Source organism: Vitis vinifera, chromosome 8 (assembly GCF_030704535.1).
Source record: "Vitis vinifera cultivar Pinot Noir 40024 chromosome 8, ASM3070453v1".
In the NCBI taxonomy this organism is placed as follows: Eukaryota; Viridiplantae; Streptophyta; class Magnoliopsida; order Vitales; family Vitaceae; genus Vitis; species Vitis vinifera.
This window is the reverse complement of record NC_081812.1, coordinates 8,487,726-8,515,386: the sequence shown is the minus strand read 5'-3', so window position 1 is coordinate 8,515,386 and position 27,661 is coordinate 8,487,726. Positions and strand designations below refer to the sequence as shown.

At 36.1% G+C, this 27,661-nt stretch overlaps 1 protein-coding gene across 2 annotated transcripts; it reads left to right on the top strand.

The window, feature by feature from the left end:
- The first annotated feature begins 464 nt into the window (after positions 1 to 464).
- Positions 465 to 27,661, top strand: LOC100259167 (digalactosyldiacylglycerol synthase 1, chloroplastic). 2 transcript variants are annotated; one of them, XM_059738923.1, is made up of 8 exons: positions 471 to 1,207; positions 4,217 to 4,249; positions 10,725 to 10,812; positions 25,241 to 25,725; positions 25,811 to 26,077; positions 26,282 to 26,631; positions 26,925 to 26,995; positions 27,095 to 27,661. In XM_059738923.1, exons 1-8 carry the CDS (start codon positions 569 to 571, stop codon positions 27,454 to 27,456), a joined length of 2,295 nt encoding a protein of 764 aa, XP_059594906.1. In that variant the 5' UTR covers positions 471 to 568; the 3' UTR covers positions 27,457 to 27,661. The 2 variants fall into 2 exon arrangements, with proteins under 2 accessions (XP_002264659.1, XP_059594906.1); XM_002264623.5 differs by having other exon boundaries at positions 465 to 1,207; positions 26,925 to 27,661.

Below are 27,661 nucleotides of genomic sequence, written 5' to 3'. Positions count from 1 at the left end.
TAAAAATCTATTTCTAATATTACTTAAATTATAGTAACAATCACGAAGAATCCTTTAAATTTGTGCTTAACATTTAAATGTTTCTAAAAATTCTCTTTCAAATACGAAACCAAAATCCTTTTTAATTATCGCGTCAAAAAGCCCTTAAGCATGTAATTTTGTATGGTCATCATTTAATCGAAGGGAAAGGTAGAACCACATCCCTCAAAATCTAGCCACGTGGCGGATCACATAGTGGATGGGAGTATACCAATGGACACAATCCACCCTCCGTTGAACTCTAGCATATACCAGCTTCCGGAATATTCCCGCACCCGATCCTACCCCACCGTCTCATCCGCGCACGTGACTCTTCCTCCACGTCCCACCCGCAATCTCGTCAACTCAGTCATCATCCTACGTGGTCCGCCACGTGTATCATGCCACTCATTAATTTTAAAAAAATAAAAAATAAAAAACGAATCTTGGCCGTTAAAACCTCAGCCGTCTTCTCCATTTGTTCGCTCTCTCTGCAACTCCAAGGATTTCACACCAAAAAGCTTCAATTTTTACAAAACCCTAATTCGGCATGATAAACATTAAAACAGAAACTCGAGCGACGGCGGCGCCGGAGCCAGTGAGTTCCGCAAACGCGTTCTCGTTCCTCTCACGGGGGTGGAGGGAGGTTCGCGACTCGGCCGACGCGGATCTCAAGTTGATGAAAAACAGGGCCGATTCGTTCAAGAACCTAGCGACGTCGTTCGATCGAGAGATCGAGAACTTCATCAATTCGGCCTCGGCGTTCTCCGTTCCCGCCATCAAGTCCTCGCCGCCGGCTGAAATTGACTTCGTCAAGCGTTTGCAGCCGAAGATCTCCGAAATTCGGCGAGCGTACTCGTCGCCGGACTTCAGCCGGAAGGTTCTGGAGAAATGGAGCCCTCGGACGAGGATTCGGATCGATTTGTCAGCCATAAAGAACGCGATTGTTGCGGACGCGGAGGAGAGGGATGGGGGCTTAGGGTTTCGTGGGTGGGAGAGGGTTCGTAGAGGGAGGGGGCTGAGGTTGAAGGAGTTTTGGGGGGAGTGGAAGGAGGAGAGTGAAGAGGGACAGAAGGAATGGGAGCCAATTCGGGCGTTGAAGACGAGATTGCAGAGGAGGAGTTCATCGTCGGATATTTTTGAGGGCTTTAAGAACAGTGAATTTGTGGAGAAAGTGAAGTCTAGTTTGGTATGTTTTCTATTCCTTCAGTTTTGTTTCGAGACAACAGATCTTGAATTCCTTTTGTCTGTGATTTTATTGGATGGACCTTTAGGCTATGTTTTTAGCTGGAAGTTATTATTTGTTGGCATGAGCTTTTGAGCTCATAGTGGAAGTTTTTTGCTAGCCAGCATAGGTAGGTTTTCAGTCTCCTAGGTTTGCATTATAAATATCAGACATTTTTATTATCATAAAGAAGGCCAGAAAATTTTGTCACAGGTAAGGATAAGAATAGATGTGGAAAGAATGGACTATATATTCCTTCATGCAAAATTACATTTTGTTGTAGAATGAATATGCAGATTAAGAAAAGTATATATTGTGAAATGGAGGGAAAATAAAAACTATCTGTTTTCACCAAATTAATAATATATTGATGTGTATATATATGTGTGTGTGTGTGTAGAACTAAGACAAAATAAATGGATGTGATAAGAACAATTTGAATCTACTTAATCCATATGAGAAGTTGAAAGTGACCTATTATCTTAACAAAAATTCAAAACCAAGTTATTTTTTGCAACCCGACTACCCGAGTTTTATGCTATGTTTGATTTGGGAAAATACTAAGGAAAGAAAAAAGATAATAAGGAAAATGATATTTTCATGTTTTGTTTTACTATAGAAAATACAAAAGAAAATTAAATATAATTAAAATTAGTTTTATTTAATCTTTATATAGAACAGTTAAAATAAGCAAATTATAAAAGAGTGAAGATAAGTGAAATGAGTTTGAAGTAGCATATATGTAATATAATAATAATTTATTTATTTTATATCTATTCTTTATTTTCCCTCATTTTTTTCTTTCCTTTCTACCTTTCCTCTTTATTTTTTCCCTTGTATTTTCCTAGTAAGATGGGCGATTGTTTGCTTACACAAAAGGAAAGGGGGTTTAGGCGTCAAGTGTCTCTCAACTCTCAATAAGGCTCTCCTTTGTAAATGGAGTTGGCGATTTGCAAATGAGAGGAGGCCATTTGGAATCAAGTTATTAGAGGGAAGAATGAGGAAGAAAGAGGTGATGGTGTTCTTGGGAAGTGAGATAGGTATAAGGTGTTGGGTTGTGGAAAACGATAAGGAAGGATTAGGATCCTGTGAGTAGTAGGATCTCTTTCTTAGTGGGTAATGGGTTTTGTGTGAAATTTTGGAAGGATAAGTTGTGTGGGGATACACCTTTGTGTGTGTATTCCCCTTCTTTGTTTGCTTTAATTGACTTAAAGGAGGCATGGGTGGAGGATGTTTGGAATTCCTTAGTTGAAGTGGGGAGAGGGGGATGGAACCCTTGCTTCTCTAGACCTTGCAATGATTGGCGGGTGGATTGTGTAAAGAGTTTTTTGGCACGTTTGCATGGAAAGAGAGTGCTAGGGATGTGGAAGATAGGGTGCTTTGGACAAAGACAAAAAGTGGCAAGCTTATTGTTAAGTCCCTCTATAATGCCTTAGAGTAGAGCAACTTCATTTGTTTCCCATCAAGAAGCATTTGGAACTTGTGGGTGCAGCCTAAAGTAGCTTTTTTTCTTGGGAAGCAACGTGGGAAAAGGTTTAACTTTGAATCTAGTTAAAAAAAGAGGATAGTCCTTAGCAAATAGATTGTGTTGGAAGGATGAAAATATCATAGATCACCTCCTTATTCATTGTGTGAAAATAAGGGTGTTATGGGAGTTGTTTTTTTACCTTGTTTGGGGTGTCTTGGGTGCTTCCTTCATTGGTTAGACTGACTTTATTTGGTTGACATGGTTCATTTGTGGGCAAAAAACTCGAAAAGGTTTGGAGAGCAACTTTTCTATGCATCTTTTGGACAGTGTGGAAGGCAAGGAATAGAATGACTCTCAATAATGATGTGCTTTTGATCCAAAGACTAAAAAGTTCTTCTTTATGCTCACTTTGATTGGAGACAAAGTTATTTATAGATAATTATTCTTTGACTTTAGTTAGTTTCTTTGATTGGTTGGACTCTTGTTGAAGTTGTTTTAGCCGTTTTTGCTTTCTTGTTCTTTCTCCTATTTAAGCCATTTTGGTGGTGGGCGTATAGGTATTGTATACCTTGAGTCGCTCTTTTGGATCCTCTTTTAAATATATTTTCTTTTTTATCTATCAAAAAGAGAAAAAAATAAAAATCCTGAAGCTCCTTAGATGATGATTTTGCACCTAGCTAAGAAGGGTCACAATCAATATATTTGAATAAAGCCTTTTGTTTTGGGAAGATAAGTCTTTGGAGGTTAGTCATTCTTAAAGTTTCTGAAAAGTTAATATGTGAAACTTCTTATTGGATGATTTATTAGTAGAAGAGAAGTCAAGGTAATCTGAATTTAGCTTTTCATCTAAAAGTTAAATGTTCTCAATTTGTTAACTTGATTACATCATGTCTTCTGATTTATATGGACATTTTTTGCTTTAGTCCCGTTAGTTTTCAGAGTCTAATATGTAGATGCCCATGCTAGATGGGTTGCACCTTAAGTGCCAGGAATTTCTCTCCTAGGTGATGCAAGACATCATATCCTCACTCTTGTTCATGTATGTAAAGCTGAATACAATATATAGAGAGAAAAATATGCACTAAGTGGCATATTCATTGAACCTTCATAAGAACTTGTTACAAATGCCTTTTATCTGGTATTAAGCCTAAAAGGAATGCTTATCTAGCACAATAAGCTTTGGGCTTTTCTATATGTGAAAGAAATTCATGAGAATTAATTACAATTTGGTTTGAAGATGACATAGTTATCTAATAATTTTTTTACTTCTCAGCATAGGAAAGAGCTTATTATCTCTTTAGTAGACTTGTTCGTTAGACATGTGGTGTCCATTTTAATACAGTGTTTGATTTGATTTTGAACATCTAAGCTGTGCTGGTCAAAATTTTCTCTAGTATGCTTCTAATGGTTGGCATTCTTGATGCTGATTTTATTTGCATTATTTATTTTATGTTAAGATTTATAAGTAAGACTCATATGTTAGTGTTATTTTTTAATTTTTGCAGAAAGCAATTTGCAGGGAGCCTCAGGAGTCCAAGGTTGGGTGTCTAACCTATATAGTTTCTTGTTGATCATATGTTACTTCATTATGCTTATTTCTCATGTATTGATTTTATACCCTTAATGTTCATCCTGTTATTGCTGTCCTTACTAGATATTTTTTCATTTTCGTAGTGAGTGCAATTTGGTACAGTGTTTTTTATTTACCAGATTTTCTGCTCATGTGTTGCAATTTTTGATACACTTGCTAGGCATTTTACTTGAGTGTCACAAATGCAATCTCTAACTGGAATGGGACTTTTGATATAGTAATGGGAAAGATTCAGTTGTTTAAGATGTGGCTATCAATGATATTTTGAGGGATTTGGAAAGCTTGTATCTGAGCACTACACTTTTGTGGCATCAATGCAATGTGAATCTCATTGTGCCATTTCTTTTATGCTTAATGTTGATGGATCCTCCTTGGGTAACCTGGAATAAATGAAGAATGGGGTTTTTATGAAAATTATGATATTACTTTGCATTGAAGCCATTTGGGGGTTGGGTTATGGTTATGAGGCTGCTCCTTGTAGGTGATTCTTTTAACATGATTCTTTCAGTAGATACTTATGGTGCAAGCCTTTTGGCACACTGTAATGTCTTAGTATAGATTTGCAATAATCATTCTAATAAAGGCATTACTGCCTTGTGGATACACATGAAGGTGCAAACTAGCCCACTATCCATTTTATTTTATTTTTGATGAAATGTTGATCCACCTTTGCGTGTTTAGTATGGTCATGCTGAATTGGATTGTGAGCTATGCTAATGCCTGACTTGTTATCACAGTAAAGTCTCATTAGCCCCTCCCACCTAACCCTAAGGTCGGTGAGTATAATTTTTATTCAAAGAAGTTCACATATTCCATGTGCCATGGATCGAAATTCTGCTTTTTCAGTTGATCTTGCTACCATTGATTGCTTTTTACCTCCTAAGAAAGTGCAATAACTAGAAGTTGATCTTCGATCTGTAACTCATCTAGCCCAATCGGCATCTGTATATGCTTCAAGTCTGATTCCTTCTGCCTTTGGAAATTGAATGACTTTGCTTGGTGTTGATTCTAAATAACGAAGAATTCTGAATACCGCTTCTATATGTATCTCCTTGGGATTATGCATGAATTGACTCACCTCACTCACTGCATAACCTATGTTTGGTCTAGTATGCGATAAGTAGATCAACTTCCCCTTTCCTTTAGTATACATTTTCACCAATTGAGACCACTGCAAATAATTTCCACCATTGAGTTCGAAAGAAGTAGTGACATTCTGATAGTCACCGGGAGTTGTGCTCTAGGTTATGAATTGGCTGGTAGTATTAGTGCTAATTTCAGACATGCGTGGAGAAGAAAAACAGTTTGTCTGGAAGGCTATTAGGATGAAAGAAAGTTGAGTTAGTAACAATTAGGGCTGGTCTGGAGAAACGACAAATAATAGTAAAAAAGCTGGTCTGGAATTAAAGGGGTTTCTGCTCAATAATGAAGACTGAGCAGGCTTATGGTTGAACAATGAAGGCTCAATGGTGGGAAGATGGATCTTGACAGAGAGTTTTCCAACTTTGATACCATGTTGACTTTGGGATTTTTGAGAATTTCTCTCTTGTATTATTTCAATAGAATTACACCAAATATATACAAATTGTAAGAGATCAAAATTGGGAAAAAAGAAAAGGAAGGAGCTTATTTCTATCCTAGGATATCTCTATTTACAAAAAAGAATCAGTCAACTAAACTAATAAGGAAGAACTTAATTAAGAAATATTTCCTAGCTGGAACGTCTTCGTACAGGTTGTTCATATTTTCCAACAGGATGTAGTTTGTGCTACCTAAGGGAGGCTAAGGTTGATTCCTGTTGGAGGCTTTTTCGCTGTAGTTGGTGGCTATGTGACAAGGACATTCTTATTTTGATTTCTATTTTTCTCTCCCCTTATGGTTCATCATGGTGAATCTTTTTCTATGTTTTTTATATTGACTCCCATGTTTGCATTTAAAAATGTTTCATCTAATATAAATATATATATTTTCCCCTTTTTTCTGGATGTATTGAAGTTGCATGTGAGAGTTTGTAACTTCGCTTTGCAAATTGTTATGGATTCACCTTTTTGCACATGGTAAGGTGGACCTTGTTTTAAGCTGAGCAAGGATTGTTTTCATTGAATCCAATGTGGGACATGTTTTCCCTTCTTAATAGTTTTGCTGCTTTTTTTCTTTGTTATTCTTCGTCTTTGAAGGGTCGCTTGTGTTTCCATCATGGTCTTCTTTGTCTACTAATAATTTCTTATGCTCCTTTTAGTGTTTTCATATAAAAATATCATTTTTGTTGACATTTTTTTACGAGATTTTGGTGTCATATGCCTCAGTTCCAGTTGGATGCTGATATTTGTGTTAGTTTCCCAAATGTTTACCTGCTTATTCTTGAATTCATGAACTCTGCTGTCCTTACCTTGAAGAGTCCACCAAAACTTGGATTCGCCCCTAAAGCAGTCTCTGATCATTTACAAATTTCAGAGAAGCATTTTGATGGAAATTAGTGCTTTAACATGAATTATGAATTCATGACCATCCATTAACCTCAGAACTAAATAGAAATAGATTTCAATTAGCTTTCTTGTTCACTTTGTGCTTTCTTCTACTACAAGTATCTTTATTAGCATTCAGATGGACTGTTGTTTAGCCTATTTTTTTTTTATCTTTGTAGCCTACTTTTAAGTCTGCGATTACAATCTGAGAATTGGGAGCGCCATCTTTCTTTTCCGTGTACCATTTTTGTTCATGATGTGAATGTTTCAATGCTGTGAAATTACCAGGTGAAGGTATTGCTTCAGTTAATTAAATATTCAATCACCTATTCAATTTGATTTTTAAGGCCAAAGTGATAGATCCGCTCAATTTCGCTAGCTTTTCAATGTATGAGTTGAATTGTGTAAACTACAAGTTAGAGATTTTGTTGCTTATCTTGTTTATATAACATTTGATTTGTTAATTTCAGCTTTCATAAAGGAATCACAAAGTTTTTGTGTTTGTGGAATGGAAATCTTTTGTGTAGCCATCTGCATGTATGACTTTCTTTGTTTTTATTGGGATTGGGTACAACATAGGATTTAGACCTCTTGACATGACAACTGGCATTGATTTCTTTGGCCTGAATATTTTTTATTTTATTTTTGTAACAAGATATAGCATATAGATAACAATTATGTATTAACTCCTAAATTTCTGTCATTTGTTATGCACTTGGAAATTGAGCTTCAAAATGTTTTTTCAAGTACTATTTCCTATGCCATCAGTCATTTATGTAGGCAGTCTGGATTATAGAGAGAGAGAGAGGTGGTGGGGATTTTCATAACCATGACTGTTTTGTTAAAAGTCTGAATGCAACTTTTATTGTTTTGATCCCAAAGAAAGGAGGGGCAGAAGACTTAAGGGATTTCAAGCCTATTAGTTTAGTGGGAGGACTGTACAAGTGGTTGGCTAAAGTTTTAGCCAATAGGTTAAAGATGGTGATGGGGAAGGTGGTCTCAAAGGCTCAAAATACTTTTGTGGAAGGAAGGCAAATTTTGGATGCTGTCCTTGTGGCTAATGAAGTTTTAGACTCGGTTTTAAAAGGCAAGGAAGGGGCGGTGATGTGTAAGCTGGACATTGAAAAGGCGTATGACCATGTGGAATGGTCTTTCGTGGTTTCAGTCATGAGTATGATGGGTTTTGGGGAGAAATGGATTAGGTGGATTAAGTGGTGTATTTCCACAGTAAGCTTTTCCGTTTTGGTTAATGGGTCTTCCTCAGGTTTTTTTCAAAGCTCTAGAGGTTTAAGGCAAGAGGATCCTCTCTCTCTGTACCTTTTTGTGATGGTAATGGAAGCTTTTAGTAGTCTCCTAAGGAGTGCATTAGACGGGGGTTTTGTGTCAGCTTGTAAGGCGAGGAGTAGGGGTGGTGAGGGAGTTAAGGTGTCACACCTTCTGTTTGCTGATGACACTTTGGTTTTTTGTGGAGCTTCCAAGGAGCAATTGCTGTATTTAAGCTGGATTTTAATGTGGTTTGAGGCCATGTCGGGTTTGAGAATTAATCTTGACAAAAGTGAGCTAATTCCGGTGGGTTATGTGGAAAATGCAGAGGAATTGGCTGCAACTATTGGTTGTAAGGTTGGAAGTCTTCCGACCACTTATTTGGGATTGCCTTTAGGTGCGCCGTATAGATCGCTGGCTGTTTGGGATGGAGTGGAGGAGAGAATGAGGAAAAAATTAGCTAGATGGAAGAGCCAATACATTTCCAAAGGAGGTAGGATTACTTTGATTCGGAGTACTCTGGTGAGTATGCCCATTTACTATATGTCTATGCTCTCTATGCCCAGAAAAGTCAGATTGAGGTTAGAGCGAATTCAGAGGGATTTCTTGTGGAGAGGTGGGGCTCTTGAGAGGAAGCCTTATCCTGTTAGGTGGGATTTGGTTTGCCTTGAGAAGTGTAATGGGGGGTTGGGGGTTAAGAGCCTTTCTATCCTCAATAAGGCTCTTTTGTGTAAATGGAGTTGGAGATTTGCTATTGAGAGAGAGGCTTTTTGGGACCAAGTGATTAGGGGAAAGTATGGGGAGGAGCAAGGGGGATGGAGTTCAAAGGAAGCAAGGGACGGGTATGGTGTGGGGTTGTGGAAAAATCTTAGGAAGGAATGGGAAGTTGTAAGAAGTAGGCTATTTTTTGTTGTGGGGAATGGGCAAAGGGTAAAATTTTGGAAAGATATTTGGTGTGGGGATGAACCTCTTTGTGTTTCTTTTCCTTCCTTATTTGCACTGACTGTTTCAAGGATGCTTGGGTTAAGGATGTGTGGAGGTGCAATGAGGGTGGGGGAAGTTGGAGCCCGCTTTTTTCTAGACCGCTTAATGATTGGGAGTTGGACGAGGTTTGCAGATTTTTTGTGGCCTTAAACGAGAAGCGAATTCAGCAAGCAGTGGATGATAGGGTGATTTGGAGAGAGACTAAATGTGGGAAGTTTTCAGTTAAGTCTCTTTACAAATCATTAGTATCAGGCCATCCAGTCTCCTTCCCTTCGTAGGCTATTTGGAAAGTCTCGGTGCAGCCTAGAGTGAGGTTTTTTGGGTGGGAAGCAACTTGGGGGAAGGCCCTTACCTTGGATCAGCTCCAAAAGAGAGGATGGGCTCTAGCGAACGGATGTTACCTTTGTCAAAGGCATGAAGAATCAATAGATCACGTTCTCCTCCACTGTGAAAAGGCAAGGACTCTTTGGGCGTTGCTTTTCTCTATGTTCGGGGTGCAGTGGGTGCTGCTGACCACTGTTAAGGAGATGCATTTGGGGTGGAATGGGACTTTTGTAGGAACGAAGAGGAAGGGTGTTTGGAGAGCAAGTCCTTTGTGCCTCTTTTGGACGGTTTGGAAGGCAAGGAACAAAGTTGCTTTTGAGGAAGAGGAGCTGTCAATTCAAAGGCTTAGGTTTTCTTTTGTTATTTTCTTTGGTTGGAGACGAAATTGTCTATAAAAGATGGTCTTTCGACCTTAGTTGATTTTGTTGGTTGGGTGGCAACCCGTTAAGGGTGGGGGTAGGGAAGCTCCTCAGGCCTTGGCGTTCAGCTAGGGTGTGAGGGGTGTTTTTCCTTCTTGTAAATTTAAGCCTCTGCTTTGGTGGTTTTTTTAATACAATCTCTTTACTTATCAAAAAAAAAAAAAATAGAGAGAGAGAGAGGTGTCTCATGCAATCACCTTTTCATAGAAGTCAGAGCTGTACCTGTTTATGCACTTGTAACCTTGATGGTTGGTGCTATGTTTTGAGGAATAATGCTGTGTATTGAGTCATGATGCTATATAGTTGCTGTGTTTTGATTGATTAAAAAATTTGGTTTCTTTTAATGCTTGTAAGTGGTATATCTTGTGTATTACGTTCTGGTCTTAAATTCAACTGAGTTCTTATGTTACTGAGTAGCATTCATTTCTGGTATTAAATTCAATAAGTTCAGGTTAATATTGCAACTTGGTGGTTGAGCCTGAGCCCAGTGCCACTGGACAGAAGTTGCAAAAAACCATTACACCTAATGGAATAATATGTTTAGAGTACTGAACCAATTACATTTTTCAAGTGCTGGTTATAATGCCCAAGCTGCAATTAATAGAAAAATTGTTTAATCATCTGTGAGATCAGTTTGATTAGGGAAACTATTTTGCACTTCTTGAGTTCATGTGCTATACCTATATATTCCAGAATGGAAATCATCTGTACCCTTAGTGATGGTTACAGCTTACATGTGGCCTCTAACTTTATCCTTGCCCTGGCTAAATTGCAAGCCTGTAGGAATATTCTAAACCTTGCCTGATGTGGTTTAGGGTCAGCCACTTAGGTGTCTTTAATTGGGTTGATATTAAATTTGGACATAAAATGGGTAATTTTTTTTTCTTTTAAATTTCAGTTACAAAAAATTTAATTCCAAACGGTGAATGTTTCTTTTTGTTATCTGATGTATTATTATCTGATGTAGGACGTTCCACCACTGGATGTGCCAGAACTTTTGGCATATTTAGTGAGGCAATCTGGGCCATTTTTGGATCAACTTGGCTTCAAAACAGGTAAGTAATTGTTTTGAATTTTGTTAATTCACCATACCTGCATGAGTATGATTAGATTCTTATGCAAGTTGTCATATCATGTTTCGTTCGCACATTAAGTATCATGTTCTGTATCTATTCATATAATGTATCATATTGTATCATGTATTATGTGGTATGCTTAAATAGGAGTGGATACACTTTGGTTTGGTTTGGTTTGGTTTTGAGCTCTACTTCTAACCACACTGAATTCATTGGTTATGTAAATATACCTTTTTTATTAATCAGAAACAAGACAGATATATATATATATATACATATATGTAATAATGAAAACATGAGAAGGATGAGAAGTCCTCCCCACTATTTCAAAAATACCTGATCATAATATGATTGACTTTCTCTACTATACAAGGAATGTATACAAAAGTGTTTTTACTACAAATGCAACTCCTCATAGGGATGTCGACACCCTTTTGATTTACTCACCGAAAGTCAGTTGAGTTAGATAACACTGAGAGGAATGCCTTTAAAAGTCTCGATGCACGAGGCCTAGAAAGAGAAATAGAAGTGAAGTACATCCCATAACCCCTTTGTAGTTCTCCATTTATCCTAAAAAATCCCGACATTTATCTTCTGCCACAAAATCCAAAGCAATGTGTGACAAGCTAGTTGCCAGAGGGTCTTGCCTCTACTGGATCTAGCAATTTTTTTTTTTTTGATTAGTCTACTGGATCTAGCAATATGTGACAAGCTATTTGCAAAAGGGTCTTGCCTCTACTAGATTTCCCTAGACCCCTATAAGAAGTGGTTTAGAAGCACTTAATAGTTTGTAATCCAGGGAACTGCATTCTAAGGATGTAGCTGTTGAATGTCCAATAGTTGACTTAAGAAAAGTTCTCAGACATTACTTTCAAAGAGAAAGTTTGATCTATTTTTTAAGAGTAGAGTGGGTTGAGTTGCGTAGCATCTTTCTTGAGCTTAGCAAGTAGAAAGGGTTTCATTGGAGAGTAAACTCCCGAGATATTAGTGGCTTGATGAACTATCCCATTTATGAAGAATTTTTTTTTTTTTCCTTCGTATGAAACAAATAAGATGATTATCATATACTCTTGGGTAGAACCCAAACAATCATGGCTTATCTGATTAAATAGTGCCAAAGCCCTAGAGTTATCAGAGAATGTAGGAAGAGATGATCAATAGAATCTCCACTCTCTTAACATAAAACACACTAGTCAGATTTGAGGGATTTGAAAGGTCTTAATTGTAGCATGTCATTGGTATTTATCCTCTTGTGTGCTACTAACCAAGTAAAGACCTTAACCTTTGATGATACTTTAGATTTCCATATAAATTTAGTCGGGGAGAAAAGAACAAAATCAAATCTGATATATTAGATGAAATTATGAAGAAAGATTTGATAGTGAATAATCTTAAAGAAGTCAATGACCATGCTCTCGCATCTGTGGTGGCTAAAGACTAGGGTACATGAGTGAGGGATGACATGAGTCTTTCAAGATCCTCAATCTCTAATTTATAAGGTTGTGACGGAAATTAAGATTATAAGAAAAAGAAGAAGAGTGGCCAAGGATAGTTGAAATGGTAGGATTCTTTAGTGTGACAAACCTATAAAGAGATGGAAATTGTGAACACAAAGATTGATCCCCTCGTCAGGGACACCTATGTGACCTTCTGACTATAATGTTGGAGTCCCATTCGTAAGGATGTATTTCATAAATGTTTAAAATAACTTGATGCCAAAGGCTAGAAGTCTTCCTAGGGAACCTTCGAAGCCATTTCCTATGAGAGCACAATTCTTGAAAGAGATCAACCTAAGTCTTAGAGCTCCAAACTCCTTAGGCTTTCGCACTAGGTCTTAACTAATGAGATGATCTTTTCTATTCTCGCTAACTCTTGACCAGAGAAAATCTCTTTGCAATTTCTCGATCTTAGACACTACTGACGTTGGAATCTTGAAAAAAGATAAGGAATAATTAGGGATATGGGACAAGCAAGTTTGAATTAAAGTACTTCTATCCCCTTGAGACAAAAAAGCCTTTTTCATCCATCCAATCGCCTCAAGACCTTGTCAATCATTGGATCCCAAAAGACAACTGCCTTTGCATTTCCTCCTAAAGGAAGCCCCAAATAAGTTCAAGGTCAGTCTAAGACTTTTTGTTCAAGCATTGATGCCAAACTAATAATCAAACCTTGACTTATGTTAATTTTAGAAAGAGTGCTCTTATCTAAATTGATCTTTAGCCCTGATAATTTCTCAAAAACCAACATAATTAGTTTAAGGTTTTGTAGTTCTTCCATATAAGCTCTAGAGAAAAATATGGTATCATTTGCAAATTGTAAATGAGATACTCTAATCCTACCCCTACTTGTTAAGAAACCCTTTAAAAGACCACTCTCCTCAGCTCTCAGCATCGTTTTACTTGATACATGAATTGCTGAAGTAAAAAAGGAAAGGGGAAAGAGGATCTCCTTGTCTTAAATCTCTGGTTGCCTTGACTCATTCACCAAGACCACAAAACTTGCTTAGGACAAGCCACCTCTTATCCAAGACCTCCATTGAGTACTAAACCCTTTTCATTCTAGTACGTGATCTAGAAAACCCAATCTACATGATCACATGCCTTCTCAAAATGTATTTTGAACAATTCCCCATCACTTCCTAGACGTCTTTGCTCATCCACCACTTCATTAGCAATCAGAATTGCATTTAAAATTTGTTTGCCCTCAACAAAAGCTCATTGGGAAATGTGTATGGTTTTGTGAACAACTCTTCAAATATGTTCTAATGAGACCTTAGATATGATCTTGTAAACTTGTGACTAGGCTTATGGGTTTGAAATCTTACATTTTGTTGGCTTGTCTCTTTTTTGGCACAAAGGCAATGAAAGTTGCATTGGTGCTTTGATTGATGACCCCATTATTATAAAACTCCAAGAACACCTTGAATAGCTCCCCCTTCATCACATCCCCAACACTCTTGGAACCTTGCAATGGAAAAGCCATTAGGTCCAAGGGCCTTTTCTTTGTCTAACTGGAAAATGACATTGTGAACCTTCTTTTCTAAAAAAGTTTGATCCAACCAAATAGCACTCTTTGTTATAATGGGAGATCAGTCCAATCCTTCTATCCTCCACGAATCACCAAGAAGCTTCTAGTATAACTTTCCAAAAAAATGTGCTATCTCCTTGAAAATATTTTCAATGTTTAGAATTTCTCTTTCTTTAAACACAAAAGATTTGATGAATTTCCTATTTCGCTTATCATTGGCCACCCTTTGGAGAAATTTAGAATTGTAATCCCCTTTTTTTGTCCATCAAACCTTAGATTTTTGTCTCCAATGCACCTCTTCTTTTAACAATAACTCCTCAAGCTCCCCCTTCCTTAAGGCCCTTAACTTTACTTGCTTAATAGTCAAATTCCCTTCTTGCTCACTTGCATCAATGCTAACAATGCCTGTAAGAATATTTTTCTTTTTCTCCTTTAAATCTCCAAAGGATGCCTTATTCCATTCTTTTAATTTTGATTCAACAAATTGTAGCTTCTTCATGAACTTATAATTTTCCCATCCATTAACTTGACACTCACGGCATCACAACTTGAATCTTTCCTTGAAATTAGGGTAGAGCAACCACATATTCCCAAACCTAAATGGAGCTGGACCTCACTTAAATGGATTAGTTTCTAAGACGACCGGACAATGATCAGAAGTCAGTCTAGAGAGAGCATCTTGGAGAGTTTGAGGAAACCTTTGTTTCAACTCATTTGTGTAAAGAAATCCATCCAACCTCTTACAAATAGGTAATTCTTTCATGTTTGACCTAAAAGATACATTTCTAAGAGGAGGGTCAATTAATTCACTTTCCTTTATGAATTTGTCAAAATCCTTCATGCTTGGGGTTATTCTAGATCCACTCAATTTTTCTGAGATTCTTCTTATGACATTAAAACCCCCTTGATGGACCAATTCAGTAATGTTAGGCCAATAAGGTGTTGTAGCTCCAATCAAAAGTCCTTCCTCAAATTGGACTTGTTGGGACCATAAACCAAGGTAAGCCAAAAAGTTCCCTCTTCATCTGAATTCAGCTGGATTATTATTGAAAAGGATTAAGTACCACCTCTAGACTCTTGAACTTGTTTGAGTCCCAAATAATCCGAAACCCTCTTGATGCACTGCATGTCGAAAGGACAACCCACTCCTTATTTCTAGTTTTCCACACATTACCCACAAATCTCCTATCCCATGATTCCTTTTTTATTTCCTAGGCATCACGATATTTGGGTTTTCATGGCAAAGGAAATACTTAATGATCCTTCTTTTCTTCCTTAACCCAAACTTCTAATATCGATTTTCATTTGATACTCCGAAGGACCCAAAAACCTCAGAGATAGAACCTAGGAATCACACAAAACTCTAGATATAGGTATGAATTTCCTCTTAAAATAGACCTTACTTGTACAATGTTCCTTGCTATTTGCCCTTGGGAAGTCATTCTTACTAAGTTTGACTATCTTGATGTTCATAGTTGCTAAAATAGATTAAACACTTGCCATTTTATTAAGTGAAAGCTCCTCCATGTGAAAGCCTTCTACCGAGGGAGGGAGGTGGTTATAGAGGTTGACCTCTAACTGGGAATTGAGTCTCAATCATGCTTCAAAGTCGCGGTGTTAGTCATTGACTCAAAGGGTCTCGAGGTGTATAGGTCTCGGTGTATCGGCTTGGTATTGAACGATACGTAAAATAAGCTAATTAGAAAATTTAAAAAATTACAAAAATATTATGTAAATTATCTAAAAATATGTATAATTAAATAAGCTCAAAAAAAAAAAAAAAAAAATAATAATAAAACAAAATTGTCTCACATTTAACATTATTTAAATAGTTATAAAAGTATTCGCTAAAAGTTATTTATGATAATGCTAATAATAAAACATTATTTTATTTCAAATATAATAACATTTTTACTAGCAAACATACAATACAATAATCAATTCCATGTTGAATGACGAGGGGGTTCAAAATCATCATCATCAGTCCTATGACGAGTATACAAATTGGGATGGTAATTCCTGTAGTGAGGATATGGTTGAAAGAGTTGTTCATAACTCGAATATGTTGGCTGAGATGATTGACTTGATGATCCATAATCAAGAAAATATGACTTTGGAGGCTGTTCAAGATCAACACCATATTGATAGTATCCAAAACCTCGATAGGCAATGTTGTTGCTACTAGAAGATTGATCATATCCATATTAATCACTAGCTCGTGTTCCATTATTTGAATATCCCTCTGGATGCATACTTGGAAATTGATCAAAATGATTTCTACTAAAAGTATTGGAAGAGCTATCATTGTCTCTAAAGTTTTGATATGATCAATCATCTACTCCTCTGAAATACGACCTTGATCCTATACCCAAATTCTGTAAGTGCTCATCAATACGATGATAATTTGATCTATGATAATTATGCCCACTAGAATGATCATCATCGTTGGGAAATGTAGTTAGTATTTCTAAATACTTTTGTTGTTCCCATATCCTTGGTTGATATCCATGATCTGTATCTTGTGTGGCATAGTAATTTTCATTTCCTTGTGCCCAGGACATGCTAGGATCTGCTTGACTAACATAACCGCCACCAGTGCCACCATCTCCTCCAGTATCCTCACCAATGCCACCAACTCCTCCACTGCCCCCAATAGTGTTAGCATCCCCCCTACTACCCCCATTGTCATTATCATCATTACTAGAACTTGAAGAAATTGTTCTAGGAGCCTTACCTTTATGACGAGAATCAATATCACTTTCTTGTGTAGCATTGTTTGTTCACTTACTAACTCTACGACTTGTGGCACCATCATCTTCATGAATTGCTTCTCTACCTTCTTCATTAGGGGGAAGACCTTTATCCAACCAATCCAAATTATCAGATGATAAAATAAGCTCCTCTCCTTGTCTTATCCACTCATCTAATATATCATCATCATTAAAGATATGATTAAGATCAATTGGATTGTATAAATCTTCATTGTTTCGCTCTTGAATCAAATTTTTAACCTAAAGTCGCATATTGTTGTGCACATAAGCTAACTTATGCAATTTTTTCATTGCCAAACGGTTGTGTAGCTTTGTGTGAATTAATGACCATGTGCTAAAATTTCTTTCACAACTTGATGAAGAACAAGTTTGGCTTAAAATTTTAACAACAATTTTTTGTAGATGTGGACCTTCGTCGCTATAGTTGTTCCACCATTTAGCTATAATAAAGAAAATGCATACTTATTAAACACCATGATATATTTAACAAAAAATGATGATAATTTCTTATTTGTAATAGATGTAAATGTATTGAGTACCTAGAAGAGATTGCTTTATTGCTTTCTTTGTAAGTGCACTTCCAAATTCTCCTTGGCCGTCAACAAATAATTTCACCTACATCATTAGCATATATTTTTTTGTTAATGCATATTACATATACAAAATGTGTTATATAAATGTTACAAATTATTATTATATCTCGTTAATAGCTTTTGTTCATCTATCCAAATTTGGCTCTAATCTCTTGATAACCTCCTTTAATCCAATTTTAATTTCTGAATGGTTGGAGAAATACTTTGAATATTGGAACATTGGATTTAAAAAATATGCTACCATAAGTTAAATAATGATCAGTTTATAATAATTTGTACTTGAAAAAAATAATAAAAAATATATAAAGAATTTTTTTATTACCTGTATCATGCAAATGTCTGTGCAATTAACCTTCCCACCTTCTATCAACTTCCCAATACTTTTCCCATTGCTTGACCGATGCTTTGATAGCCAGTTTAGCTCTATTCATTACTTCATAAATGATTGATAGTGTAAGCTTTTTATCTTGATAAACCAATTTCAATACTTTGATGAGAGGTTCAATGATGGTTTGAACTTCCCCTGCCTCCTTCCAAAATCAATTAGTTATGATAAGGTTGGATACCTTATCTCTTAGACTTCTTTTGCTCATATCTTTATTGAATTCACGCCACTCATTTGTTATACACATTCTCTTCAAATCAGGTTCATAACTTATAAGACTCTCAAGTGAAATGAATTCATCGGCAAATCGGGTTATTCTTGGCCTTAACAGATCTCTATCCTTGGTAAACACATTCATCAAATTCACTACTTTCAAGCTATTATAAATAAATCCTATGATCATCTTTGCTTGATCTAATGTCTCCTTAATCTGCTTCATGCTTCCAATATCTTCAAGTATTAAATCAATATAGTGGGCTGCACAAGGAGACCAAAACAAATGCTTTTGTTTCTCCATCAACAACATACTGGCTGCTTTAAAACTTGCCTCATTATCAGTGACTACTTGAACAACATTTTCCTCCCCAGTCTCCTCTACAATTATCCATAAAGGAAAAGATGTATTTTACTGTCTTAGGTATGTTGGTAGTGCCAATTGAAGAATGATATATCATTCTTCTATTACAATAAATTATGAAATTGATGATAGGCTTCCTAGTCCTAAAACTCCAATCATCACGCATGATTGTGCACCCATATGTAGGCCATTTAACCTTCAATGTGGTTATATATACCTCAAGCTCTTGCACCTCCTCCAAATATGTATTTTCAATTTGGTATCCTATGGGACCCTTGATGCCTGGACCTGATTCTGCAATGGTATCAATCATTGATTGATAGTAAGGCCCACTATCAACTTCATTAAAGGGCATTGCATTAAAGAGAGAGAATTTAGAAATGGCTTTACTCACTTTCTTCACGCCTTCAATAGAAAACAAGTTTTTTATTGATTTCTGCTTTGATGGGAACATGTAGGGATCAATTCCTTTTGGAGGTATGCTAGCTCCTTCTCTTACATCGAAGCTACGTGTCGGTCCACGCTTAATCCTAGCATTAGAAGGTTGTGAGGAACTAACACCCTTTCGATGTTCTTGTCTACATTCTTCAAAAATTCGACGACTTTCTTTCATTGATTGTTTCATTTGTCTTCTTTCAAAATCAATCATATCAACTTCCTCAATTTCATTATTAGAATCACCATCATCAATTTCATAGAAATTTTCTTCATTTAAGGAACTCAAATGTCGTTCTTTTTTTTCTTTAATTGTGCTTTTTCTTTTGAAGTATGCTTTTTCTTTTGAAGTATCAAACATATGTTGTCTAATACTTTGTTACACTTCTACGGGTACACATGAACATTCTTCCACTTGTCTAGATATATGTGCAATTTGTTGCTTTAATCTGGTTATACTTTCATGTATAACTTTCCCACAATATTTACACTTGGTGGTTCTTCTACTACCACCAAGAGGTTTTGCATGCTTCTAACCAATATCATGTTTTGGAGTCATTTTGAAATTTTAACCTGACCATATATAAAAATAAAAACAACTTACTTTTCAAATTAAATATATATAAACATATTTATATAAGAATTATAATATTCAATTTTTCACTCATTTATATGCTTTTTTTTAATTTAATTAAACAAAAAGGCTTGTTTTAATAATTATCGATTTCCTAATGTAATTTAATTTTAAAATATTGTAAAATAACAAATCCATATGATATAGTGAAATAAAATTGATTTAAATATAAGTATCATTTTTCTATACCATATAAATGTATACCATTAAATTCATATTGTTACCATATAAAAATAAATTCTACTCAAAAAGCAATGAACATGACCACACCTTTTTTTTTTTTGATAAGTCATAAACATGACCACACCTAAGTTCACCATATTTTATTTTCCACTTATTTATATATTTTTTAATTAAAATAAAAAAATATTTTTATAAAACAAATTTCTTTTAAAAAAGTTTGTTTTGATAATTATTAATTGCCTATTATAATTTAATTGTAGAATATTATAAAATAGATTATAAAATAAAAAATCTACATGATATAATGAAGTGAAATTGATTCAAATATAAATATAATTTCTCTATATAATATAAAAACATTATATATAAATATATTTAATATCATCATAACATTGTGATTATGAATTCTCTAATTTCATAAAAACATTACTTTCTAATTCCCCAATTTCATACATTACTTTCCAATTTAACCGTCCACCATAACTGCATACATGAATTCTCCAATTTTACCAATTTAAATACATGTAAATCAATTTAATATCATAAGATAAAAAAAATTACATAATGTAATAAATTAAAAATATAATCTCTACATAATATAAAAACATTACATATAAATATATTTACTATCATTATAATATTATCATTATGAGTTCCCCAATTTCATAACATTACATATAAACATTACTTTCCAATTTAACTATCCACCATATTCCCCAATTTTATCAAGTTAAATACATGTAAATAAATAAATCAAATTCTATAAATCAAATTCTAATTTTACCAATATAATTTCAATTTCCTTTCCAGACTACCCAATTTTACCAATTTAAATAATATAAATAAATACATAAAATTCAATAAATCAAATTCTAATTTTACCAATTTAACTTCAATTTCCTTTTCTATTTAACCATCCACTATACTCCCTAATTTTACCAATTTAAATAACGTAAATAAATAAATAAAAGTAAGGTAAATCAAATTCTAACTTTACCAATTTAACTTTAATTTCCTTCCCCAAAACACTATGATTTGTTGGCTGCCTTCCCCAACACACCATGATCTGCTGATTGTCTTCCCTAACACACCACGATCTGCCAGCTACCTTCCCCAACACACCCACACTGCGACACATAGTCGCACGATTGTAGTAGTCATGACACCATGCAACCATAACTGGAGGGAGGAGGGTTGCCTTGCTGGCATCTAGTCACTGTTGCGGCACCGTTGACGCACCAAAGATCCTAGGCTACACTTCAACAATGGTAGATTTATGGTCAGAAAAGTAAATCTTCAACTGTGTGCCTCATTCTTTGTTGATTTCTCCTTTTAAAGGCTTTTGAAAGGGTCACAAGTTTGTTTCAATTTGTTTTTTTTCTTCTTCTTGTTTGATGTTATGGTTGAAAGATTGGGTTCGTGAATCACAGATTCACGGATGTTTTCTTTTGCAGAGGAATCTCTAATTTCTTTGAAAATCTTTAATTCTCGTTGTGATGGGAAAGAAAAGGGTGATTGAGTTTTTATTTTTTATTTTATATATATATATATATATATATATATATATATCGAGTTGGCTGAGTTAACTTGGAATATTAGTCGAGTCATCTGAGTCTTACCAATTCAATGTTGAGTTTGTGCATAAATCCGTATCTAGTATCGGATTCATTGCGGCCAGCGTCGAGGCGGACACGACTCAGTCAAGTCGTATCGGACTTGGATGATATTTTGAACCTTGATCTCAGTAGAGCCGCTAGGTGATGACCTGTGGAGAGAAAGTCCCTTATGCTCTTGGTTAGGATAAGCTATAGAGAACTCATCATCAAAATTAGGACTGCCAACATTAGAGAGAGACTCTGAATTAAGACTATTTGAGGTTATGAATGGAGAGAAAGGGGAACCAGGACTGAACCTAGAAGGAAGAGACAGAAAAGGTGGAGACTGCAAAACTGGTGTCAAAAGAGAGCTGGCAAATCAGGAGCCCCATCTAAGCTTTTGCTCTTCACTTTGTGAGTATTAAAATATAATACCTGTACTGGAAGACCACAGTGAAGAAAACCCCCTGCGCCCTCAACCTCACCCGTGTCTGCCTTTATCATTTTTGAACTGAGGTTTGTCCTTGCCCCCTTTCTCCATGGTAATCCTTGATCAATTACATGTCTTCTGGCTCTTTCGTACTCAAAAGACCTTTCGACTTCCACTGCTGCACTTGACTTTTAGGAAAGACCTTCAATGACATTTTCGTCGTCACAACCCGTGGTTGACCCAAACACTCTATGGTCCTTTGAATTGGAAAACATTTTTCACCTCAAAACTTTAAAATCTAGAGGCATGCTTCTTGCATGAGAAATTGGGATGTTTGGACCTAAATCTTGCATTGCGAACTCCTGTGTGACTGTGATGGGGGGAAACTTCTAAGGGAACGCAACACCAGAGCCTTGATCCTCTAGAAGATTGGAGTCAGAAGGGCTAACCTTACTACCCAAACACGGGCTTGAACCCTATCCTTTATTGGAGTCAAAATGGGCTTATGTCTTCATTCCACTTAGGGTTCTAACTAGCTGGGCCATAGCCCTAGGATCAACAGCTAAGTGGACTTCAGAAGACAAAATACCAATTTGCCCTTCTGGGCCTTTCCTGCCCTCTTTATGGGCCTTATCTTTTGAAAAGAAATGGGCCTCCTTCCCTCTATTGGCATCTCCTTCCTTGGGTGGGCTTTTATCTCCATTGGGCTTTCTTTCCTTAAGCCTCTGTTTGGCCTTAAATTTGAAGTGGAGCATGTGGAGGACAACTATCACCAAGATTCGAACTGCTGCTGCCACCTGCCCTACCGATTGGACATTGCCTCCTACTGCAGTCATGTCTCACTGCATCTTCCTTCCTGCACCAGAACTCTTCTTCCTCCCCAATGATTGAAACTGAGACTGTGAAGCTCGACACCCCATCTTTTACATCTAATAGCACTGGTAACACCACATTTTCTTTCAGCTCCACTTTCATCTTGATCTTTGATAGATCAACTAATTTTAAGAAATGATGATCAATTTCTGTTACTGTCCTCCATCATTTCAACAAAGGATGAAGATGATTTTCAGACCATAAGTGGAAAGGAAGGCCTTTTTTCTATCCAACCACGCCTAAAATTTTCCAAGCACCGTCATGTTTTCCCTTGGCAACAACCTCCTTAACAAAATCATAACACCTCCCTCCATTGGAATTGTCCCTACCTCTTCAAGCCAACAAGCTCTTCCAACTGAATCCACAAAGAATAATCCTTTGAAACGTAAAGTCTAGCTATAACCCTTCCAACTTCTGATCAATCCTTAAAGCCGTTCTTGTTTTGCATATCACTGCTCTAGCCCATTTTCCTATTGGAATGTTTGCACATCTTTCCTTGGACCCTCTTCCGGCACAGCACTAGAAAAAGACCGCTTGAAGCCATATTGGTCACTGCCCTCCAACTTCTCTATTGGCAGTACCTCTAATAACTCAAACAAAAAATCGTTGGACAAGCTTTCTACCATTAAAGATATCTCTGACCTTAAAATATTCCACCCTCTTCTTTTAATACCTTTTGGAAGTACCAAAGAAAATGTTCATTGGTTTGTAATGAACTCCATCAGCTTTAAGAACCTTCCTCTGCTATTAAAACAGACCTCTAATAGATGAGTCCTTGACTTTCCTGTGAACTTCCTGATGAAACCCAAGGAACTTCCTAATTTCACTGCCTTTTTTAGCTGCTCCAAAAACCAAGTAATCTTTTCCTTACTGAAAGCCACAGAGAAAACCACACCTTGACTTCTTTCAGTGATTGAAATCCACTTCCCCCCGTGATTGCCTTCAAAACTAAAAACCTTTCTTTCCACCTCGCAAAACCTTCTTCTTGTCAGCTCCATCTTCTCCTTTGTTAGTTGATGTTTTTATGACAAAGGAAAATATACTTTAGGTATATAAAACCAAGTCAATTGATATAGTGCTCGGTTTGGTTTGATATATATATGTAAATTTCAAATCTTTGGCTTTTTATTTTTTATTTTTTAAAATTGTTTCAAGTGTTGAACCTTCTAAATAAACCTAATCCAAAATAGAGTTTTATCAGCTGCCCATATTGCTTTCTTAGCCATAAATCAGCAAATATAATTTTTTTGGACACATTATAAACTTTTTAAATCCATTTTTAAAATTGTTGGATACATGAGAAAACAAACTTAAAGAAAAGGGTAAGACCCAACAATTTGGACATGCTTACTTAAATGACACAAAAACACCAACATAAAAATATTTATTAGAATATTGGTTGGTTTGGGTTAGTTTGGTTAAAGAACTCCTACCTTGAATTGATACAAACTTAGTTGGTTAGGCAAAAAAACCTAACCAAATTGAACCAAACAAAGGTCTCCACCTAAACCAACCCGTGTGGGTTGGTTTAGGATGGTCAGGTTGGTCAGTTTTTTTCATAAAAACTAACTAACTTCATTTTTAAGACAAATTGAAATAATCTATCTAAAATATTATATATTACTTGGACAATTAAATAAATTAAAATAGATGCAAATCTTCATTTACCTGACAAAGGTATGGGTTCACAATCCATTCATATCTAACAGCATAGTTGCCAACTGATCTATCATATCATCCTTATTTTTCCTCTTTTTTTTTTTATACTACTTTTGATATACAGACAGATCCATGTGCATAATTGATTTTGCCAAAGATAGTTAGGTTAAATGAGGTAAATATAAGCATTCATTAATTTCATGCATATTGTAAGCATTGAATATTGTTGTTAAAATGAAGCTGACAAAATATGACATTTTAATGCTTTTTTTTTTTTAATTATAAAATCCTCAAAATAAGGATTCTAACCTTTAGTCTATAAATTTAAGTTACAATATCGGACTACACCCCCAATAAAAATTATTAGGCCAAAAGTTCCAAGTTCATTCTAGCCCCGACTCCTATAGTTATAGTTATGATCATATACAAGTAACACCCTCTATGTCTAGTAATAAAAATTAGGGTTTAGATGCCTTATAGTTTTGAACTATAGCAGTTCCTTGCATTGAGTTGATTAATTAAGTGCATGTAGAGTGCTTTAACTTACAGAATTTATGAACTTTCCAATCTTTAACTGAATAAAATTAAGAAAACCATGTGGTTATACATGTTTCTAAGATTGTGTGCTTCTAAGCGCATTTAAGAAAAGAAAAGTTTCTCTTCTTTCTTTAGTCTTTAATTAGTCAAGGAGATTTGGCATTTAATATTGAAGAGACCCTAGTCTATGGTTACTTGGTTGTCTCAAGCATGTGGGCTTGTTTCTGAGCCATCCCCCTGCAGGATATTATTTCCAATAAGAGTCTTATATAAAAGCACCAATGGTTGGGCCCAGATGTGGTCTGTTCAACATGATAAAAGGGTGAAATTAAGCATCCTTGTTATGTTTTACAAGTATTAGAAAAATAGTGATGGTTTGGGTTCATTGTATATTTTGTTCTATTGAAAATGGTATCTCAAGGAGGCTTCAGTGATCAGTTAGCCTGAGATGTTGCATGTAGGCAAGTTCATATTGAAATGAGAGTCTGGGTCCTATCAGGTACTAGTAGGGTTTTGGTTTGCACAATGGTGGTAATGCTTTATGGCATGACAACCTGGATGCAGAAATAAAAAAGTGGTTGTTTAATTTATGTTTTGGGATCCATGTTTCTTGATATATGTTCATTAATTGATTTCTACATCAGTCTACAGCACATGAATCTTTACAACTGGTTATAAATCCTTGTCATGTTTTGGTAACAATTACAGATATATGTGACAAGATAGTGGAGAGCTTGTGCAGCAAACGTAAGAACCAACTTCTGCTGCGCTCTCTCTCTGCTGGAGAATCTTCCTTTCTTGAGAGTGATAACACTAATGATGAACTGGATTTAAGGATAGCAAGTGTTCTTCAAAGTACAGGGCACTGTTATGAAGGTGGCTTTTGGGCTGACTCTGCAAAGCATAACCTGTCAGATGGGAAAAGGCATGTTGCCATTGTTACAACTGCTAGCCTTCCTTGGATGACTGGAACAGCTGTAAATCCACTGTTTCGGGCAGCATATTTAGCAAGCTATGCAAAACAGAATGTTACCTTGTTGGTTCCGTGGCTTTGTAAGAAAGACCAAGAACTAGTTTATCCCAACAGTCTCACTTTTAGTTCACCAGAAGAGCAGGAGGTTTACATTCGTAACTGGCTTGAGGAAAGGGTTGGTTTTAAGGCTGATTTCAAGATCTCCTTTTATCCAGGAAAGGTAGTTATTTGATGAACTGGATTCTTCACTCTCTTGTTAATCATTATAGTCAATAAATGACATATTTGTTCTTGTTGTTTCTTAGTTTTCAAAATCTAGGCGGAGTATTATACCTGCTGGAGATACTTCTCAGTTTATTCCATCAAGGGATGCTGATATTGCAATCCTGGAAGAACCAGAACATCTAAACTGGTACCATCATGGAAAGCGTTGGACTGATAAATTTAATCATGTGGTTGGTGTTGTTCACACAAATTACTTAGAATATATCAAGAGAGAGAAGAACGGGGCACTCCAAGCTTTCTTTGTGAAACACATAAATAATTGGGTTGCAAGAGCATACTGCCACAAGGTAACTGTCTATTATGTGCATATTCTGATCTGATGATTGGTGATGTTCTTTCTCCATTTTGTGTGTTTTATAGCATGGTCTGTCTGTAACTAGTTCAATATTGGGAGATGGTCTAAGTAATTTTTCCAACAGTTTTACCTTTGAATTCAAACATACGGGACCTTTTCATATTCATTAACTAAATTGCATCTGATCTCTATCCAGGTTCTTCGCCTTTCGGCTGCTACCCAGGACTTACCCAAGTCTGTAATTTGCAATGTTCACGGTGTGAACCCCAAGTTTCTGAAAATTGGAGAGAAACTGGCAGAAGAAAGGGAACTTGGGCAGCGGGCCTTCTCAAAGGGCGCATATTTCTTGGGTAAGATGGTCTGGGCAAAGGGATACAGGGAGTTGATAGATTTGTTATCAAGACACAAGAATGACCTTGATGGCTTTAACTTGGATGTGTTTGGGAATGGAGAGGATGCACATGAAGTTCAGACTGCCGCTAAAAGGTTGCATCTGAATCTCAATTTTATGAAAGGGAGAGACCATGCAGATGATTCACTTCATGGGTAAGGATCCTTAAGGAGCCCAATTCACCGTGTTTTTTTTTTTTCCTGAAAATTATTCCCTGAAAAGAAAATAGTATTTTGAACAAGTTTCAATTGATCATTGATGTATTTTGAAAAGTGATTTATATATATTTTTTAAAAAGTCTAAAGCTTTTAATCAGATAAACTCAAAAAGTCTGTTGCTGAGAAAGCAGACTGAAATATTTCTCCTGGGGAATAATGTAGTTCCATATAAATGATTGTGAACAAATGAACCTTGCTGATTGTTGTCACATCTTTCTTTTTCCTTGCAGTTACAAAGTCTTCATAAATCCCAGTGTCAGTGATGTGCTCTGCACAGCTACAGCTGAGGCCCTTGCTATGGGTAAGTTTGTAATATGTGCAGACCACCCATCCAATGAGTTCTTTAGTTCATTTCCCAATTGTTTGACTTACAAGACATCTGACGATTTTGTTGCTAAAGTGAAAGAAGCATTGGCTAATGAGCCACAACCTCTTACTCCTGAGCAAAGATATAACTTATCTTGGGAGGCCGCCACCCAGAGATTTATGGAGTATTCTGATCTTGACAGAGTCTTGAATAATAAGGATGATGCACAATTGAGCAAAAGTTGTGGGAAGTTGATCACGAGATCAGTTTCGATGCCTACCCTCTCGGGGATGGTTGATGGAGGGTTGGCATTTGCCCACTACTGTCTTACTGGGAATGAGCTCCTTAGGTTGTGTACTGGGGCAATACCTGGGACACGAGACTATGACAAACAACACTGTAGAGATTTACATCTCTTGCCTCCTCAGGTAGAAAATCCAATATATGGCTGGTAAATAGGTTATAATCAACCTGTAACGACCATTCTGTATAGTAATTGACCGTGCTTGTTAGTTCAAGGGTTTCTTTGTTTTCCTCATTAATGATAATTTTCTTTCGTAGCACGCACCTTCTTCATACAGCCAAAATCCAAGTTTTGTTGCTTTCTGTAGTAATTATGTAAGATGACATTCAAAAGTATATAATTTCATGTTTGGGAGA